This window comes from Mytilus galloprovincialis, chromosome 9 (assembly GCF_965363235.1).
Source record: "Mytilus galloprovincialis chromosome 9, xbMytGall1.hap1.1, whole genome shotgun sequence".
NCBI lineage: Eukaryota > Metazoa > Mollusca > Bivalvia > Mytilida > Mytilidae > Mytilus > Mytilus galloprovincialis.
This window is the reverse complement of record NC_134846.1, coordinates 22,290,669-22,313,235: the sequence shown is the minus strand read 5'-3', so window position 1 is coordinate 22,313,235 and position 22,567 is coordinate 22,290,669. Positions and strand designations below refer to the sequence as shown.

Sequence of the window (22,567 nt, the reverse complement as noted above, 5' to 3'; positions counted from 1 at the left end):
TTTCTTAGTTTTAAAATAAGGCAAAGGGAAATCCCGCAAATTATCGCGAGATATAAACAATCTCCAGGACGACGAATGGCGGCTGCCACAGTATTTCTAGACTTTCTAAAAAAAGCTTAGTTATTTGTTGACAAACAAGACTACAACACAATACTGACACACATTAGAGATACGATTTTGAACTTTATATTGAAATAGCTGTCACTTCTGTAAGACTTTTATATTTAAGGTAACACGATACCGAATGGCATATCTCCTGATTTCCAAAATTTTTGGCATACGTGTACTTTGAATCGAGTTACATCGGAATATGTAATAAAAAATGGGGGTCACCATTTTTGTTTTTTTGTAATTTTCATAGGAAAACGTCAATTTTGGCGACAAATTTACTTAGGTATATAGGGGAAATGCCTTTTTTTCGGCTTACTTTTTTAAATTTTCGAATGGATGGCTATTTTCTCATATACGAAGAAAAACAAAAAACTAACATAATATCCAGGATTGCATAGTGAATCCATACACGTATAGAAACTCATATGTCACCATCCTTGTTTTTGAAATAAATGGCTTCAAAGTTGATCGATAGGCCTAGAATTTGACCAAAAACGTGTGACGTTATGGTGTACGGAATATAACGTTATTCCTTCTCAGAGAAATGGAGAAAAAAATATGTGTCGGGATCTGAATGAGTATATTTTATTTTCATTTCCCCTGTCGACGGTCGTAAAGTTCTAGTAATGCAATATAAAACTCTACTGAATCAGATATAATTTTATTTCGTCCTGCACATGGAATTTCACTAAAATGAATTAATATTAATATCGTCCAATTTTCACATCAAACGAGCATATCATGACTTGAAACTTGCGTGAACAGGTTCCGTGTGAATCTTATGATAATAGTTCATGCATAAATCACCGGAATTTTGTACACGTTAAATTCACGTTAATATTTGAAATAATATTATTTAGATAATATCTTTGTTCTAAAATTTGATTAAAACCATAAAAATACCATCAGATTTGTTAAGTTTACGTGAAAATTAAATGAAACATTTCACGTGTAACATTTTAATTCCGTCATATTAGACAATGGTGGTATCATCACTGCATTCCGTGATGCAGAAATATAGTATTTTAAAAAATTTGATTCATTTAACAGTTTTTAAATTGCTCGGTTTGATGGTTGTTTAACGTTCAGTGGCAAATAGTTCATGCATGTTCGGGACGATACAATACAATTTTGAAAGCAGTTGTTTATAAAAGACACATTTGATGCATCAGTCAAAAAAGATTAAACATTCTGTTATTTGTGAAAATTATGAGGAAAAATAATGATCCTGATAAAATACACATTCCAAAAAAATAAAATAACAAAACTCCAAGAAAAATTCAAAACGAAAAAATCCCTTATCAAATGACGAAATCAAAAGCTAAAAAATATCAAAAGAATGATAAACAGCTGCCATATTATTGACTTGGTACATACAATACATGTAGTATAGAGTACTCTGCGTGGTGTATTAAATGTGTTACTTGTTTGCTCAGCAAGTCGGACAAACCTTGCAAACTGTTAACCCGAATATTTCAGTCGTTATATTCTGCTTACTACTAAGTAAGTAGAAGAGATCGATTACGGGGAGGGACTGAATTATTCGGGTTAGCAAACTGTATGCAAAATTTCACAAATTTCAACATTCTGTCATTTGTGAAAAAATATTTACATAACAAATCTTGAGATCATATATGCATTCTATATAAGTAAAACAATTGCGAAATTTAAAAGTTCCAGCTTGAAATTCAACCTGTATTAGATGTAAGCCGGAGTCTGTACTCTGTGTGCCTTTGTATTTTATCAAAATGCCTAATCCAGCAACCTGTCATGAAACAAAAAAGAAAATCCAGACGATATGCGCACCATAATATGAGTAGTAACACCAGGTACATAGTTTTAAAGCTGAAGCAAAACGACTGCAGTTCTTAATAATTAGCCAAATTAACCCTATATATAAGAAGTGCGGGATTAACGGTCGAACGGACAAATGTTAAACAATATGATGATACGTGCTCTATAAGTAATTTGGTGACAATGCATATTTTTGAATATGCAGTTCATATAATGGAATGGTAATTTGGAGATCTGAAATGTAGTAGCAGTGTAAGGAGGCTAGCATTTCCCTCATTTCGTCTTTGGTGGAAAGTTGATTAATTGGAAATTTTACCGCATCTCCTTATATTTCATTATAGTTTGAATTTTCTAGAGAAGAGCAAAAGTTTTAAGACTTAAACTAATATTTACCAAGAGACTGAAATGTTACTGTGACAATTATACTACACATACTAAAAAATTTCCAACGTTTACTAAAACTACAAATAAGAAGTGTAAAGATACATGTACTATTCCAATTAGCATTATAGTCACGATTTTCTTGATGTCTTCAAGGTGTTGATGTCGTTTGATTAATGCCCAGCTATCTTATAAATTGCATATCATATATCTCCATTTATCATTCTATCAGCCAACTTTTGTACAAATAACATGTACATGTACACAATTTTTTTTTATTTGTACTTGTACTTTTACAAATAAAGTCTCATGTTACCCCACTTCCATAATGAGCAAGCGGTAACGGAGATATTAAGTTTTGCGTAACTGTTCAATTTTGGTCTTCCTCGCGGTCTGCGTTTAAACTTTGTTGAATTTTTTGAAAAAATTAGAGGCAATGATTTAAATTTTAACAACTAAAGTTACAAGTGACGGGTGTAAATTTTAGGATTAATTGCTTTGATTATTGGTTGGTTAACGTCCAGTGGGAAATATTTCATGCATGTTCAGAACGAGAACAAGTTAACAATAAAAACAATAGGTAGGTTTTGCAATAGAGGCAGGGCATCCGCGATGATGGTCGGGAAAATTTTAACTGACGCTATTTATGTATATATATACTTGTTCTAAACACTAATTCTAAGAAGGAAACTTTCCGGGCCTTTTCCGACACCTAGTATGCCTGCAATATGGCGCTCAGAGCCCTAAAAGGTAACTTTGTTAATTTTCTTTCAGTCGTTTTGTCTCCCAACTTGTACATGTACATTATTTCCAACTCAAAACTAAAAAAACACCAAATACCCATGCAAGCGTAAATTAACCCGAATATAAAATCTAAATGATTTCAACGGATCTAGCTTTTTTACAGTCTCTTGCCGTTTGAATAATAAAAAGTCAGTCGTTTGCATGTAAATTTCGAGAAAAAAATTACAACGGAATCAGGGAACACGGAACCGGTCTGACTACAGCCAGTCCTAACTATCAACTTGCGTTTGTAGACGCAAGTGGATACTCGGGGCTGGCTTTATTCAGACTGTAACGGAACCTGAATTTTGTTATTTTATTTCTGCCGAATCAAATGCCCATGTATTTCTCAGCCTTCGTTAACTTTCTAATGCTTCATTCCGATGTTGCTGTCCGTCCTGAGTAGACCTGGTTTATACGATTACAAAGCTGGCACTGTATAGTAAAATATTTCCAAAACTATATGGAATTTACTCTGTACAGACCAATGAATTTCAGAGACTATTTACACATGGAACACAGGAAAAGTTATTCGGCTAAATAACCACTTTTTTACATTCCATACAAACAAACTATTTTCTGTATGATTTTCAACGTCTGCTTGTATTGTGCTTTCCCCCCTAATTATATCCGTATTCTCATCCAAATAAATTTCCATTTTGTCCGAGCGGTATTTTTGATGACCATTTTAAAACGTATTAATAGTTGTAGAATTCCCCGTTTTTTTCACACATAATCCTAAGTTTCTATAAATTAGATTTCTACTTTCAAAACAAAATTTCATGGGGATACGGCGTGAATCATGAATAAGTGCTTATTGCAAAAATAAACCAAGGTTTACTTTTATAAATTGTTATTTGGATGGAGAGTTGTCTCATTGGCACTCACACAACATCTTCATATATCTATACCAAGAATAAAAATAAAGTGATAAAACTGTGTTTGTTATGCATAAGAAAATATATAGATAAAGCGTGCAGATGCTTAAATATCAAAGAAACAGAATATTTAAAAAGTAAAGTAATACTTTTTAAAGATTAACAATGAGCAGAATGATTGCCGGAAAACGATAAAACAATCTATGTCAAATAACCGTATTGCATCAAAACTCTCGGCACTCTGCATCTAGGGAAAGTTACCGTTAAGAATGTCACACAAAACCCGCTGCATTGGCTTATATGTGTGAACGTTATTCGATAACGTCAGGAACGATAACTCGTGGCGTAACGTCATTCGGTATCGTGTTACCTTAAACAGGTCAACCATTGACATAATTTGTCCTCACTTACCAGAAAAAAAAATGTTCATTTAACAAATTAACTCATTTCATTCATGAAAATATAGATAATTTGATTTACACAACCATAAAAACATCTTATAATTCAACAGTTGTTTTAATGGAAATTCAAATGTAGGGTGCAAAGAGGAAGCCAGGGAGGAGTGCATTTTTGGAGCAAAAGGAACTGGTACCAGAAGTCACTTATTCAAGTTGTTGCTCTTTAACTCTCATGTTATATACTCGTCAGTTGCCAGAGTTCTTCTGATTGGCCAATATTGCAAAATGTCTTCCTTATTTCTGCTGGCGTAAAAAACAAATGGCATAACCGACATCAACGTTAAATCAATTCTTACTGTATATACTGTGACATTGAAATATAAGCATTGTGTTAGGAAATTTAAAGGATCCATAAGTGGTCAATTAGTCATAGGTTCATATAAACATGCTTCTGCTGTTTGGTGGCTTCCATGATTTCTGGTTATTTTGTCTCTTTTGGTTACATTTATTATGGTATGCACATACATTTATTTGCTTATTTACAATTACATTGAAGTCCCCAGGGCCAGGTTGTTCATGTGGCCGGTGATATTGCTCATTTGCTGATTTCGTCATATCAATTTGTACATGTATAATTTTTTGGGAGTTACAGTGTATTTGTAGATACATGAATGTGTCTTCATTGACAGACAACCAGTAAATATATGTATGGATTCAATTGGTATTAATTTAATTAATATGATTATCAAACAAATTAATAATTAATTAATTTGTTGAATTACTAATTACTAAATTATGTTTTGACAAGTTTTGAACATGCTTGCTTTTTTATGACAAGCAAGTTATAACAATTCTTTATTAATTTTGCCTTGATCATGTTGATCTCAGTAATCCTTACTGATACCTCAATTCCTATGAGCAAGAACATTTTATTGTATTCTTTTTTACTTGATGTATGATTTAATTTTGTCAATTTTTGATATAGAAAATTGTTGGATTTTTTTAGAATTAAGAAGTCATGGTTTTAACCGATTTACCTTTTGAACGTGGAACATTGATTCATCAACGTTACAATTTGTTGAGACGACCCGGAAGTGCTCCTGCTTTCAAGAGAGATGAAGATGAGAAAAAAGAACAGAGCAAAACTTATGCTACTTTTTTAAGGTAATCAGAGTTAAGGATAGGATTTTACTAAAATTATCATTGGCTAATTTAGATCAGGGGTAGCTATACGAAACTATATTTATAATTGGAAAAAGGCAGTGAGGCCAATTTAAACATATGTTCAACTGTGATAAATAATATTTAAACTGAAGTATAAGAGTTCTTCATATACATGATGTATTTTTTTTGGGTTATGATTACATGTGTAATTAGAAAGGCGCCAACTGGTTGTAATGCATTTATATTTAATCACAAGAGAGAGAGAGAGAAATTGTTAAATCTTTCAATGGCTTTCCAGTGGAAGTGGATAATCATAATTATTTAACATGTCTTTGAAAAATTGAAAAATTACTGAAACAATGCTGTATTTGTAAAAAAAAATTTGAAGGCAGTAACAAATATGTTTTAAAAAAAAAGTAAATACAGGGTGCTTAGTAATCTCAGGTTTCAAAAGAACTCAAAAAAGAATGAGCATTGTCAAAACTCCAACTATGATCCATTTTTCCTCATCATTACAGCATATAATGAACGGTTTCAACTTTGTGTTCTGAACTTTGAATAATTTTTTAAAATATTAAAGTATCTAATGATCAGTGTTTTAAAGCCATCTTTGATATCTTTTGTAGGGAGCAAGAAAGGAAAGTTGATCCAGAACTTGGGTTTTTAGACTCAACAAGATTCACAAATCCTTATGTTGTAAAGAAGAACAAAGAAAGAACAAAGCTATCACATTCTGGCAGTGGTAAACCATCCATTGTGTCTCTGTCCAACAGAATAGCAAATGGCCAGAAAGAACATAACAAAAGAATCAAAGTTATTGAGGTAAGATAAAAACAAAAGTATATCATAGCAGTGATATACATATTTTTATGGCTATTTTATGCATTTTTCCTTTGATCTTTTTTTTGTGATAATTTTTTATATCATGCTACTTGTTGAGATTGAAAATTATTGCTAGAAACTAAGGATGCACGTGGCATTGCTAATGAAATTTACATGAAATTGACAACGTTGTCAAAGGTAAAATAGCGATAAACAGATTATCATTGGTCATCTCAACTCAATTGCTTTTCTCACTTTCGCCTATAAATATTGTGATTTCTGTGGTGTGAGATCTTTGTTGTTCTACAATTAGAATTACCAAAACTAATTCCACATTAATTTACCTCCAAGAAAAAACATATTGTAGGTAAAGGATAATTTTTAATAATAACAATTTTTAAGTTTTAAGATATTTTGCATTAAGATCTACAAAAATTTACATTACAGTGTTTTCATCTATAAGTGTACTGTAGAAACTTTGAACAGTTTTATTTTAGTTAAGTTTGAAAACATGGAGGACAAAACACAAACATTCATACATTGACATAATTGACAAGCAAGCAGAAAGCTAAAAAAAAAAAAATAGAAATAAATTGATGATAAAAGAAAACAATAGAGGAACACAAATGATAATTATAACAATATTTACAGGCTTTATTCAGAAGGATTCCAAATATAATTTTCTGTTCAATTTGAAAAATGAATTATTTAATTATATTTTCATACAGGATCATATGTGGCAACATAAACAAGAAGAGAGAGAATTAAAACGGATTGAAGGAGATATAATTAAAAACCAGAGGGCTGTCAGACATACCATGAGAGATTTTGAAAATGGTAGGCATGAATTTCATAAGTTAAAGATCTAATATTAATAAAAATAAACAAGAATGGTTTGACACTAGTCATTTTGGGACCCATTCTAGCTTGCTGTTCGGTGTGAGCCAAGGCTCTGTGTTGTAGACTGTACTTTGACTTATAAGGGTTTACTTTTACTAATTAAGACTTGAATGGAGATTTGTCTCATTGGCAAAAAAAAATAAATCAAAACATAAACAGCAAACAGAAGAATATGGCATTGAATTTTTGCAATGAGATTATAATTTTAAAATATTACAAACTAATTCAACATTCTGACAATTTTGGACATATAGACATTTCTAGAGCAGTTTCAGACAATATTTTTAAATAGAAACTGATTGAAATTTATCAAAAGGAGATTTTTAAACCTGTGTTTTTGAAACATGTGATATGCAGATGAAATTTATTGTAGAAAGAATGACATATTTACTGTTCAATTAAAAGTTTATATCATATAATTATATGCATTAGTTTTGACATACAATACATAATATTGTCAAATCAGAACAATTTAGTCACATTTAGCAAACATTTTTCTCATTCTTGCATAAAGATAGTGCTTATGAATATTTTGAAATCTTTTAATTTGTAGACTATTACTTATTTGAATTATCTCCCTTGGTTAATGTTTTCAATATTTTCTGCAATTTTACAGCAATAAATAAAAAGAGATTAGAAGAAGAGAAAAAATTGAATCAAGGATTGGAGAAATACACAGTTATACAGAGAGAACATATACACAGGAAAGAAGAGGTATCTAAAAACAACCCCAACAAATACTATTTCTTAAGGGAGCTCGCTTCTCAGTTTCAAAGTAATTAACTTTTCAAAACACTAGCTTATATTGATAAGTAATTAATAAAGGAATCCAAAAAGCAAAAAAAATATATAGGTCACCGTGCTTGTTTTCAAGATATGAACCATTGAAAATTTGGCGGGAAAATATCCTCTCTTGACTTTTCATAGCTTTATTATTGACAAGTTAAAGTTCTCAAAAACTGTTAAAAAGTAATTAACATTTTATAAGACTTTTACAGATGGCTTATCATTATACATGTTAAAGTATTTCAAAAAGAAAAATGGGGGTCACCGGGCAAATTTTTTCAAGGCATTTAAATGGATAAAACCAGAGGATGCCGAAAATCTGACAAAAAATCCAAAACATGACAAGCCAGCTTCCTTAAGTTTACATGGTTTGAAAGAGTTATACAAAAAAAAACATATGGTTATCAGAAAACAAAATTTTCTAAAAACAAACAAAATTATGAAGAAATAAAATCTTCGGCAAAATGATTCATACTTTTATGAGATATTATACAATAACAAAAAAATTATGGAAAAAGGATCTACCTATTTGCAGGTTTATAAGATTAAATAATTTTAGAAGACAACATTTCACAGAAAAATTACATTATAATAATGAATTTTGGTAAAAAGGTATGAAATTTTTTTTATTTAAAGTATACAAGTTATCATGAATTATTTCTTATTTTTTATGATGTTTTATTGATAAGTATTAAGGACACTGTAAGTATCATGCATTGACTTGTTTTCTTTATTTATACACAAGATTACACATTAAATGTTCAATTTAGTTAGAATGAATCATGTTGTGAAGCATGAAATTTTTAAAATTTTATATTTATAAGTTTGTTCTAATTTTTCACTTAACATTTCATCATTTGAAGAGAAAGAAGCATGCATTTATGAAATTAAAGATAGACCTCAGCATATATTGAAAATTGAATACTGATCTGCATTTCAATACTGAAATTTAGACAAAAATGGAAAGTTATTTTACTTTTAATATTGAAAAGTATCTGAAGACTTTAAAGTTAGAAAAGTAAAAAGATTGAAAACATTGAACTCCTAGGAAATTTAAAAATGGAAAGTCTCTTATCAAACGGCAAAATTAAAACCTCAAACACATCATATGAGTGGGAGATTATTGTTTGCATTATGTATATTGCAATTGTTCAACAATCAAGATAAATGAGAGTGTATTTTAATAGGCAGTTATTAATTTTGCAACACCTATTTGATCACCTTTTTTTTTTTTTAATTTTTTTTTATATACTGGTAGCCCATGACAAATCATTTCACTTCGTCTTGTCCATTTAACCTTATTTAAGTAAAGAAAAGACACAGTAACAATAATTGTGCACATGTTTTGATGCACACTACAGACGCTCGATTTTACATGATTTTTTCCTTTCAACTTTATTAAGAGGTCAACATTATAATAACAATTTATTTCTAAAATGCTACTTTTTATTGTCCAGATGCATAAATATTTGACAAATTTTAATGATTTATTCAATGAAGGGGGCTCACAGGTCTAAATAATTTTTTATTTAATATAAGATTTCGCTATTTTTTTCTATAAATGAGCTTTATCTTATACCTAATAGAAAAATAAAATAAAAAAGAGGGGTTACTGATCATTTACGCTCACAATCTGCCTTGGAAAGAAGCATACATTTTTGTAAAGGTACTCTTTTTCTGTTGAACTAATAGGAGAAAAAGAGGTAATATCGAAATAAAAAAAGAACTTAATTACAGAAATCACTTAAATTTTACAATTATTTAGTTTATATAGCTTATTTGAAAACAATAATAAAAAATGTTGGTCACCAATAGTAAAAGATTATATTTCAATTTTAATGCTAAAAAATAGCAATTTTGCACCGAAGGGAGATAATTTGGAGCTTTTTCAATGATATAAACATTTTAAAAGTCATCTGGGGCCAAACCGAATCAACTTTTTTGGTTTAATTTTGTATCATATTATAAAGTAATAACTAATAGTGTAATATATAAAAAAATTTATGAAAAAACAAATGTTTAATTTTTTGCTGAAATTTTTGTACCCGCGAGCCTCCTTAAGCAAATATTTGTAATAAAGTACTGAATTAAATTTCACCTAAAATCCTAAAAACCTGCACTGTCCTGTGGAAAACAGGATGGTCACTGAACAAGGAAATAAAAGACAAAAAGACATCACATGTCATAAGTTTAAAAAAAAGCAATAGTTTTTATTTCAGTTGATGCCTACACATATATAACATTATTTTTGTATGGGTTATTTTCAGTTATGTCGGAAAAGAGGAGAAAAAAATGCGATAACTACCAGAGAGTCCAAAAGACAATGTAGAAAGATTTTTTTGGAACAGTAAGTCAAATGACAATATATACAGTAACGTTCACTTTCATTTTCAGTCAACAAAAGAACGATTACAACAAACACAAAACTTTGAACAAGGAAGTAAATCTGTTGGCAGAAAGAATGAGCTCACAAAGTAAGTTAGATTGTATATAAATAAGTAGTGGAATGAGTGCTAATGAAGCAACTCTCCATCAAAGTCGCAATTTGTAAAAGTAAACCATTAAAGATCAAATTACAGTCTTCAAAATGACATTGAACAGCAAGCTGTAAAGGTCCAGAAAAAATTACTAGTGAAAAGCCATACAAACAGTAAAACCAATGATCTAATCTATATAAAACAAAGAGAAATGAAAAACATTTATAAACCAGATCAACAAACAACAACTACTAAACATCAGATTCCTGACTTAGAACAGGTGCAAACAAATGCAGTGGGTTTAAACGTTTCAATGGTACCAAACTTCACCCTTATCTGAAACAATAGTGTAACATCATAACATAGAAAGACACACGATATACATACTTGTATAAGTGTCAGGCTTTAAGATTAGAACTATTTCTAAAAGTAAACAATTGAAACAATTATCATTAACTAAAAACTGCAGGCAAAATTCATAGTGGATGGATAAAAAGGTTTCAGATAAGGGTGAAGGTTCGTCCATTATTTAAAAAAAAAAATTGCTTTTGCCAATTATTCTCTTTCCTGTTAAATCTATCCAGCTCTCCCCATCTGTATATTTGTCCATAAATATATCAACCTAAAAGTTAGTAAAACTCTTCATTTATCGCTTCTTTTGATTTTAGGTCAGATACTGCTAGAAAATATAAAGCCAAAATGAGTGAGATAGAATTAAAAAGGATTGAATTAATGAGACTGAATCAGGAATATGAATCTAAAATGAGATCAAAAGAGGTTTGTTTATATATGTATTATTACAGTGAAAACTTAATTTCTTTATTTTTGTATGCAAATAAAAAAGGTTAGCCTAAAATTCGATAAACAGCACATTGATTATTACTATGGGATGTTTAACAACCTTGAATAACAATGAAGGTCTAGGTGGTGGGTTATTGCATAAATTAATGTCTTCTCAGTCCTGTCATTTCCAGCGATTTCAATTTTGAACACCTCATTCAGAATTTCCCATTACATCATTGTTAAAAATAAATTTAATCACTTCATATTGTTTATTATAATATTTATCCACTGTACATACATGACATAGTTGAATTTTAAAATGTTTGGTATAAAAATTTATCTATTTCTAGTTTTCCATTTATGTAAACTCTGGAAGGGCTCATAGAATTCACAAAACTTAACTATTAAATTCAAACAATATAGATAAAAAATTGTTGTTGCATTTGTGATTTTTTTTTTACTTTGTAAATGTTTGTTCTGGATTATGTAAACTTAGACAATTGAAAATTGTCTTTTTTCCTATCTTTTTAAATTTATGATAACTGCACAAGATTTTATAGCACTGTGAGAACCAATTTATCTCTGTGTTTTTCGAAATGAAAACAAAATAGGGTTTAATAGTTGTTATAGAAATGAATCCTTATATTGTTAGTGGGTCTCATTGGGGTCTAAGCGTGACGCGGGATTGCTGTTTTTTTGTAAGCGTGACACGTGAAAGTCAAATTATTGTGTCGTGAAAACAGGAAATGAGGGCCAAGTGAGCTTTTCCAATTACTTTGCGTCCGTCGTCCAACGTCGTTAACTTTTACAAAAATCTTCTCCTCTGAAACTACTTGGCCAAATTAAACCAAACTTGGCCATTATCATCATTGGGGTATCTAGTTTAAAAAATGTGACCGGTGACCCGGCCAACCAACCAAGATGGCCACCATGGCTAAAAATAGAACATAGGGGTAAAATGCAGTTTTTGGCTTATAACTCAAAAACCAAAGCATTTAGAGCAAATCTGACATGAGTAAAATTGTTTATCAGGTCAAGATCTATCTGTCCAGGAATTGTCAGATGAATTAGGCAACCCGTTGTTGGGTTGCTGCCCCTGAATTGGTAATTTTAAGGAAATTTTGCTGTTTTTGGTTATTATCTTGAATATTATTATAGATAGAGATAAACTGTAAACTGCAATAATGTTCAGAAAAGTAAGATTTACAAATAAGTCAACATGACCGAAATGGTCAGTTGACCCCTTTAGGAGTTATTGCCCTTTATAGTCAATTTTTAACCATTTTTCGTAAATCTTGATAATCTTTTAGAAAAATCTTCTCCTCTGAAACTACTTAACCATAATAATCATTGGGGTATCTAGATTTAAAAATGTGTCCGGTAACTCGGCCAACCAACAAAGATGGCCACCATGGCTAAAAATAGAACATAGGGGTAAAATGCAGTTTTTGGCTTATAACTCAAAAACCAAAGCATTTAGAGCAAATCTGATCAGGGTTAAATTGTTTATCAGGTCAAGATCTATCAGCCCTGAAATTTTTAGATGAATCGGACAACCTATTGTTAGGTTGCTGCCCCTGAATTGGTAATTTTAAGGAAATTTTGCTGTTTTTGGTTGTTACCTTGAATACTATAATAGATTGAGATAAACTGTAAACAGCAATAATGTTCAGCAAAGTAAGACGTGAAAATAAGGCAACACAACCAAAATGGCCAATTGACCCCCTAAGGAGTTATTGCCCTTCATAGTCAATTTTTAACAATTTTCATAAAATTTGTAGATATTCACAAACATTTTCCACTGAAACTACTGAGCCAAGTTCATTATAGATAGAGATAATTGTAAGCAGCAAGAATGTTAAGTAAAGTAAAATCTAAAAACACATCACCATTACCAAAACACAATTTTGTCATGAATCCATCTGTGTCCTTTGTTGACCAAGGTGAGCAACACAGGCTCTTTAGAGCCTCTAGTTGGTGTCTTCTGTCTCTTTTTATACAATTTTTTTTTTTATAGGAAGAAGAGCACAGATTACAACAAGAACTAACAGACTTAGCCATTACTTTGAATATGGAGGCTCAGAAAGGCAGAAAGCAACAATTTGATTTGAACAAGTATGTACCCTTTCATATACTGTAATTGAACTAAAGTCAGAAATTATTTTGTGCATTTATTATTTCAAATTTGTCATTTTAAAATAAAATGCATTTTTAGTTTTTGTGATATTGAGATAATTTCTGTTTCATATAAAAATAATCAAATGTGATAATAAAACATCTCAATAATTTCTGAATTAACAGTACTTGTTTTAACATCAACAGTACAAATTTTACTGTATCAGAAACATATTTCAATAATAAATGCCTCTCCAGTGGAGCATGAGGCCAAAATATTTGAAGATCCTTAACAAACTCATAAAATTGCAGAGTATATATTTAAAAAGAAAAAAGACAAAAAGTATAGCCAAAGCCTATAATCCTAGATTTAGAATAATTTCCAAAGTAGGAATTTTATTAAGAGCTTGTTGCATTCATTATTTCTCATATTTTTTTTTTTATTTTAATGATAAATATACAAACAAAATATGTTGATTTTGTAAGGTTGTAAAATTTGTGCCATTATTTCAGAGAGAAGAAGCGACAGGAAGCCAACAAGATAAATGAAGATGTATCAGCTGATAAATCTGTAGAAAATAAAATGATGTAAGTATGAATTAAAAGGAGACATAGCCAGCAACCAAACACCAACCTCTTGAACAAAAAAACATGTGGAGATCAATGTACAGTCTGAGTTTTTTAGAATTCTCGTATCGTTTATGTGAAATGTTTCACTTGGGAGAAATTTTTGCTCCTTTTGTATATGAAATGAATACTGGAATATTTCTACTTTATTTTCGAAATTCACTACAATGCTTGAAAATTAAATTTCACAAAGTTCCTTTCAAATTACATAAAGATGACAAACAACATAAAACTATATACTGGTCAAAGAGGATTATTTAATTTTTTAAAGTAAACAAAAGGATTTTTCTTTAATCTTGCAGGTATGGTTTTGTTTGATAAACTGAATTATTTCCCTTGTTACATCTGACAAAAATTGATTTAGAGGTTGGCATGTTTGGTTTTGTTTGATAAACTGGGTTATTTCCCTTATTAAATCTGACAAAAAGTAATTTTGATGTTTCCATTCTGCAACCAGTTTGTCTGGACAACAGCTACAAACCTCTTTATTTTAATGTTTATATTTACCAGGAAAATCAGGTTTACTTTAACTCTTACAATTTCGAACTCAGTACATACTCAGTACATAGTCCACTTTTGAATGGTTTTGATTCATTTATTGTATATTGAAGATTGATCTACTTTAAACCAACTTAATTTCGCGACTTTTGCGAGTAGAAAATTAACGCGAATTTAAATCGTCACGAATATGTATATAAAACTTGCATCTTTCCTTATTTAACTACATCAAGTTAGTTAGAAAATCGCAAAATTAAATTACCGCGAAATGGAATTGAAAGGACTTAACGCGAAATAAAGTATCCCCGAAAATAAGTTGGTTTACAGCATTTTTGTGGATATCCATTTTCTTGGATTAAAGAAAACTTACATGTTCGTGGATATTTGATCTTATGGTTTTACAAAAGCCTGCATACAAGCCTAGAGAACATTTGTCATCTGTTGAATATTTAATTTCCACAAAATCCACAAAAATTGGAATCAAATGAATAATAATGAATCCACAGTATTATGTTAGAAACAGAAAAAGATGATCTGTTTCATGTATCACATTTTAGTAATAACAATAACGGTACCAATTTTTCTGCACCAGATGCGCATTGTGACAATACATGTCTCTTCAGTGATGCTCGTGGCCAAAATATTTGAAATCCAAAGTTTATATAAAAGATGAAGAGCTATAACCCAAAAGGTCCAAAAAGCATAGCCAAATCAGGGAAAGGAATCAGAGCTTTGCATGAGGGAGATACATTCCTTAATTTATAATAATTTCTAACATTTTCTAACAGCAGATTTTAATAAAACAAAAAATCCGTATTTTCATGCCAGTACCGGAGTACTGGCTACTGGGTTGGTGATACTCTCGGGGACTAACAGTCCACCAGCACAGGCATCCACCCAGTGGTAGTAATTAGTAAGTAAACCTTACAAAGGAGGAATATTTTTTTCTATTAACAGGAGAAGTGATGGAGACACCAAGGCAGCAGAATCAAATAAAAGAAAATTAAGTGCTGATTTAAATGTAACTAAGTCACATTTAGATATTAAAAAGAGGGATGGTAAGGTTTTTTTTAGCAAAATTTTCTTTTATCTTTCATAATGCTCACTTCTGAAATTCAACATTGCAATATTATAATGAAGAAAGTTTCTTCAATAGATTAAGTATTATCCATCAAAATTACCAAACAATAAACTTTAAGATCCACACCTTTTGTTTTTGATAAGTAATTATTTGGCGAAAGGCCCTTTTCAGGCTTAAGAAAATACAAAATCAGGGTATTTTAGCTGAAAAGTGTGGACAATTAAAAGTACCAGTGAATTTGAATCACCTCATCCATAAATCAGATATAAAGTGAAAAATGTAAAAGATTAGGACAAATTAGTTCATTAATAAACATAGTCAGAATAGTTTAGGAGACAAGTAAAAATAAAGATATTCAAAATATGTACATGTTTAGGAAGAAATGATATTGAAAATTTTGATAGAAATATGTTTAATTAATTTTTTAAAAGGTGTATTTGAGATGTGGGAGTTGAAAAAAAAACAAATTATGAATGCAATTCAATTTAAAAAATGCAAGAGGTCACAAACTCGAAGCAAAGTATAGGTTTATAAACAGAAACAAAAAGTTCCTCACTGGTATTTTGAAAGTTGAATTTAATTCTGCATGATTTAATATGAGCTCTGCTATAAACTTCTAGTCAATTAAGAAATTTTGTACATTTTATTGAAGTATAATGGTATTCTTAGTGTTGTTGATAGAGGGGAAGGGAAAAGAAGGATTAAATTGAATAAGATTAAATGAATTAGAAAGCTACTTTCTATGATATGTAAAGATACACCATACAAAAAAACTTTATTTTTTTATTTTCAGAAACTCGTCATTTAACAGATACTCAGTTTAGGTTGACTGATAATTCTAACACACAAAGACAGTTAAATGAAGCTGCTTTACATGCTGAAATGGATCTCAAAGCCAAACAGATACAACAAAAATTAGAGGTAACTATTTACTTTTATATCAGCCTATGAACACGGTGTATCATCGTGCAGCAGATATAGGTACAAACCAAGCGACCGTGAGCAATTTTGATCTTACACGGTAACAAAAATCTTTGTTTTGTTCACATCATATCAATTTGTACTTCAATCTAAACGTAATTGTTGTTTTAAGAAATTATTTGGTCGTAGGTTGATGATAAGAGATGTCACATTATTTCCGCAAACAAGACGATTACTAAATACATGTGCAAATACTTATCAAAGAAGTTGGCGCTTGTCTCATTCGATATAATTCTTCATTAATTGCAACTCTTTCTGATAGAAGGCCACTGTGTGTGTGTAATAAGTATAGCTGTTTCAATAATTGGCATTGAAATCTTTCATACATATGTTATTTTTTCGATATTTTATTCCGAAAAGAGAGTTCTGTATGGTGTTTAGCTGACCACATAAATCCTTCTGTACGGTGCATAGTTAAGTTGCTGTACACCGTACACAAAAACGTTATTTTCATACTCGTTTATTACCCAAAAAGTTTCAAGGAATGGGTAATCACAGGAAGGTTTTGTAACTATTACATTTGCCCTGTATTAGCTTTCTTTCAGATAAAACATGTACCGGTAAATGTCTCGACAACTGTATCGAAATTGAAAGTCAGTGTTGACATTCACAACTATTTGCACAAGTTAATTGTTCTTATTAGAATATCAAAGTTGTTCTTTAAATAGGAAAAAATTGATGTGAAAATTACTTTGGAGCAGGAATTTCAGATGTTGAGAAATGTACATTAAATATTGATAAAGCAAAAGAAAGATTTTTGTTACCGTGTAAGGTTAAAATTGATCATGCCCGCTTGGTTAGTACCTATATCTGCTGTACTGATGATAAACGGGGATAAAGACTATCCATATTTGAAAAACAAATTCCTAACAAAACACAAGACGTTTTAGGAGTTTCTTCTCTTGAATCAAGTGTATGAATTTTAATTTTTTAAATAATGAAATATCTTACTTCTCAAAGATATTCTAGTTTCAAGCTAACTTTGCACTTCTTTGCATCTATAAATATCAAAAATGGAGATGGTACTTTTCACCAATAATGTGCATACACAGGAATTTGATCTGGCATTTCCATTGCATTTTAAGCCAAACTGTTTCATAGCATTTTAAGGTATGTGATGTTGTATTATTAAAATTTGTGTTTGTAAAACATTAAAAAAATGTTAAATTACAGTATTTTCTACCTTTAACCATTGGAATATTACAGAAAAAGTTCACCTACTTATTTAAGAAAATTCATTGCCCAAGATATTGAGAAAGTTGAATTGCAAAACTCTAATTCAGCAATTACAAGACATCTTGCACAGTTATTTCTGTTAATATCTCTAGCTGAGGTTATGGAGTTATCTAATTTATCCTATATCAAATCAAAAAGTTCTACTAGAGTTGTCTTCCTTTGACTAGAGTTAAAGGTTGCAGTCTTGTAATTGACTGCTCCATAGGCTTACATTAGCATATTAATCTATTGTAATAAAAATTCATAATATCTAATAAAATTTGTAGATTTAGCTAACAAGGTCCGTATATTTGTAAAAAATAACATTTGTTTATAGTGGAAAGTTGTTTTGACGTTAAATAAGCTACAATTAAAAATTGCTTGCTAGTCCCTCTCTGTGATTACCATTAGAGAACTTTGGTACATTTCCCAATCAATCTATCATCAAGGGAAGATAAATAATACAAATTTCAATCATAGTCTTTTTCAAAAATGATGAACGGTTCTTTATATTGGTATGTAATCTTTTTAAACGTTTCAAATTTATGAAATTATATTCTTACATCAATGTTTTTGATACACCAATAACAAAAACTGAAATATATTGAATTGATACATTTTGTAACTATTCAAATTTATATCAGAAACCTAAACTTAATTATAAAATAATGAGCCTGTTAAAGGGAGACAATACTCGCATAACTTTTTCGAATTGGCACATAATACAACGGAATGTCACTCTTGCATACAAATGGCACATCAATATAATTAATTAACTGTGCAATCGCGCTCCACCTTCAATGATGATTCTAAATTATAAATATAACCAAAAGTTGTTAATCTATAGATAGTAAAGACTAATGAAATCTAACCCACTGTTAAAATATTTCTTTGCATTTTTTTAAAACTTCCTCAGTAAAATGCTTGAGCCACTTGACTTTCATAGCTCATAATTAACGTTTTTACACAATATTTAAATAAAGTAGCTAAAGATTATTCACTTCTCAAAGTGTAAGACGCAATAAAAATCGTATGCTTGCACCATCTTAACCAAAAACAGATTTAATTAAGTTCTGAACATTTCGACATTTCTTCGTTAAAACCGGTTTCAAACAAATCACAAGTACGTGTTAAGATCCGACTAAATACCCATATCCCGATATCGTCAGGTTAATTTGCTACTTACATGCAAAACAGCTGATCTTTGAAAATAAAAAAATAAAAAATGATACATAGTAAAAAAAATTCATGTTCATAACATGTATGTACTAATGTGAAATTGTGATTTAATCGAAAAAAAAGGGGGTCTTGCCACGAAGAATAAAAAGTTACGCAATCCTGAAGTCAAAACATTTTTTTTCTACTTTCTGTTTGCTATTTTTACTAGGCCGCACCACTTCCAGTAAACATGATATCCTTCCACTTTCCTGGATTTATATCCCCAAAAGATGCATGATTTTTTTAAAAGTCTATATATATGTTTCAATTCAGCATAAACCTATAATCAAACAGAAAAAATTAAGTTCAGAAAAAAAATGCACTATTTTGTTTCCCTCCATGTTTTGACATGCACCGGAAACTGGAGTTGTAATACAAGACTGGTACCTAAACACGAGCAATATCCTTATCAAATCAAAAAGTTCTACTAGAGTTGTCTTCCTTTGACTAGGATTAAACACCAGCAATAACTTTTAAATTAGCATAGCGTAACAGTCAATATTTATGGGATCAAATACAAACGTAAATGTAGACATAAATGTACCTCAAACTTTTTGTACAAAAGTGATAAGTATTTAAACATGATATTTAGGTAGACATTTTAAAGGATCGAAAGCTATATATTATATGTCTTGCTTTTTGTCATAATTAAATTCAGAATGGGTTTAATATTTGTGTATGACACATTCCTATAGGTTTTGTCCTTAATTTCAAGACAGACATGTAGCGTTTTTCAAAATTTTTAAATTACTAGACACTAGAACCATAATGATAAATTTACTCATATTCCATTTTTTGAAATTGCAAAATTTTATATAAATATATAAATATTTAATTCTCACCCAAACAGTTTTGCAGAAATTATTCAACTAGTCTTTAATGTTTCTAGATGGAACCAAATTTCACTGCAATTAGATTATTTTTGTACAGACCTTTAGAAGGATTTCACCTTAATGATTTTTGTACAGACCTTTAGAAGGATTTTACTTTAATGATTTTGTAGACCTTTAGAAGGATTTCACCTTGAAATACCAAATAGTCTTGAAGTTTGATCAATTACTACCCTACTTTAATGATACTGTGATAATGATAAGAAAACTTTGAGAAGAATAAATGTGATTTGTATGTTTTCCTTTTGATCTTACTAATATCAGGGGATTACATCATATATACAATGTAAGGAAAGCAATCTCACACATTCATATCAATCCGTCTCAATTTATCAATGAAATGTTTGCAACTTCATTCATACAACGGAACACCTATAACATAAATATTATTATTTTGTGAAAATGTTAGTTTGTTTAAAGATATGATTCAATGTTTCAGAATCGAATGCATTCAGGGGTTTTGGTCAAGGTAGTTAAATGAAGTTGAAGTCCAATCAATTTGAAACTTAGTACACATGTTCCTTATGTATGATCTTTCTTATTTAGATGCCAAATTAAGAGTTTTGACCCCAATTTCACAGTTCACTGAACATAGAAAATGATAATGCGAATGGGGCATCTGTGTACTATGGACAGATTCTTGTTTTATTTTAATATAGGAATAATAAAATTACCCACAATTCTTAAACTTCTAAAAACATTATATATATAATTTTAAAACGATTACTAATTCCTTCTCAATGAATGTTTGAACTCAGTGTCCTTGCTTAATTTAGCTTACATGTAAGTCTGAAGTGAAGTTGAAAATGTCAAGTCAGTTTAACCTTGTGACCGACTATTGCAAGCATATATTAAACTCAAAACACCTATGTATTTTCCAATAAAATGTGACCATCCCGTACATTGATTTAGATGTAAAACATATAGTTTTATTTTAATAGATATTTTATGGAGTATGAATATTTTTGTATACCAGTCACCACAAGAAAGTATCTATCTAAAACTGAATGCCTCAAAGTACAAAGGAAAAATTTACATCTTAATAGTCATATAAAGTCATACCATTGCATTGATATGATATCCATAAAAAGATGAAATAAACAAATCAAAAGTCTATAGAAAGGCAAGTGTAAAAGTGAGAAAAAAAAATCAACAGCTCTTTTTCATTAAATGTATCGTTGTTGAAAAGATAAGTGAGAAAAATGTAGCAATGAAGAAATTAAACTTTTTTTTTAAAAGTAAATTTTATCAAAAATTATTAAGTGAGTTTAACAATTTTCTTCAGATACTATAGATGAAAACATTTCATTTATCTTATGTAAATGGAGTCATAATTGAGTGCATTTTAAACACTTTTCTTGACAGTAATGTTTTGAGATGTCAATTTCGCTAATTGTCGTACATTTCACCTTAATACATTACCACATCTGCAGGTGTTGTACATTACAAATTGATATAGGTTTATTAGTTATAGATGATTTATGGGAAAACTGTTTTGATGTTGATGTAAACCTATGTTTTTAGTATCATTTTTTTTCATTTTACGTATAATATAGAAATTTTATCCTTATAAATGGAAACATTCTGTATAATTTAAGAATGATATATGGATGCCATTTGTTTTCACTGCTGTAGGTCTAGTTAAAGTCATCATATGGCATACAGGGCACAGGAAAGAAGTCATTTTCTTTTTCGTAAATCTTTAATTTAAGGTTCTCAAAGTTTATATTTAAACAAAGCAATAGACATAGCACTAAATTGTACCTTTACCTAAAGCATCAATTTAGTGAGAGTCTACATGACAAATAATGAAGCCAAGACAATCAATTAAGCAATTCAGTTTAAAAGAGTGGAACTGCCTCAGTGGTCCTTTGGCAGTATGCTAGCCACAAGTGTTGAAGGTCATAGTAGGTTGGAGTAGGTGAAAAATAGGAGAGCTTTGTAATTCTCAGTATTAAAAAAGACCATTTTATTTAATTGGAACATCCTTTTTATCCTCCATCTTCAAAAAAGGTATCTACATGATCTATGAAAATAAAGATTCCACATTCAAATTTATGAAAAACAAAATTTTATGATTTTTCTGCTTTTCATAAGAACCATAGACAAAGTCATACATGTAAAAATAAAAATTCTCTTGAACACTACTTACTTATAGATTTTAGTGACTGGTTGGTTTTTTATCTTCAATTTTATTGTTACATGTAAGTTGCCTCCCTTTAGTTGTAAGTTAACTTACTCCCTTTTCAGAGTTAATATCATTAAATAATAAGCAAAATTCTTTGAACAAATCAAATGAAATATGAAAACGGGATTCCAATTCAAGATCATATGTACAGGTATATAAGAAGCATAGCTTTTGGTAAAAGTTAAGAGTGAATTGGTACACAATACTATAAAGCTGTATTTTCACCCTGTCATTATCAAATTAGAGGACCAATTTGGTTTGTTCAATATATGTAATTCTTATCTACAAAATAATTGAATTGCTTTTTTTAAAGACAAATTGATAAAATCAGTCAATAATTTAGTATCTGTTTGATATTCCTGAAGTACATTAATCTAAAATGATACTTTAATTAGTATTTAAATAAGAACTTTCATAGATTTGTCCCAGTGTTAATGTATTCCCACGTTTCTAATATTAGTACTACAACCAAAATTA

The 22,567-nt window shown here is 29.9% G+C and overlaps 1 protein-coding gene across 2 annotated transcripts in view; it reads left to right on the top strand.

The window, feature by feature from the left end:
• The first annotated feature begins 50 nt into the window (after nt 1–50).
• LOC143044628 (uncharacterized) overlaps nt 51–22,567 on the top strand; it is a 42,451-nt gene continuing 19,934 nt past the window's right edge. Inside the window, exons 1-11 of one of the 2 annotated variants that reach the window (XM_076216687.1) lie at nt 51–209; nt 5,352–5,509; nt 6,136–6,331; nt 7,060–7,168; nt 7,848–7,945; nt 10,412–10,491; nt 11,163–11,271; nt 13,295–13,392; nt 13,906–13,980; nt 15,475–15,575; nt 16,392–16,519. In XM_076216687.1, coding sequence (XP_076072802.1) covers nt 5,364–5,509; nt 6,136–6,331; nt 7,060–7,168; nt 7,848–7,945; nt 10,412–10,491; nt 11,163–11,271; nt 13,295–13,392; nt 13,906–13,980; nt 15,475–15,575; nt 16,392–16,519 — 1,140 coding nt within the window. In that variant the 5' untranslated portion in view covers nt 51–209; nt 5,352–5,363. Of the gene's footprint in view, nt 210–5,351; nt 5,510–6,135; nt 6,332–7,059; nt 7,169–7,847; nt 7,946–10,284; nt 10,365–10,411; nt 10,492–11,162; nt 11,272–13,294; nt 13,393–13,905; nt 13,981–15,474; nt 15,576–16,391; nt 16,520–22,567 lie in introns of both variants that reach the window. The other variant, XM_076216689.1, reaches the window with a different exon arrangement.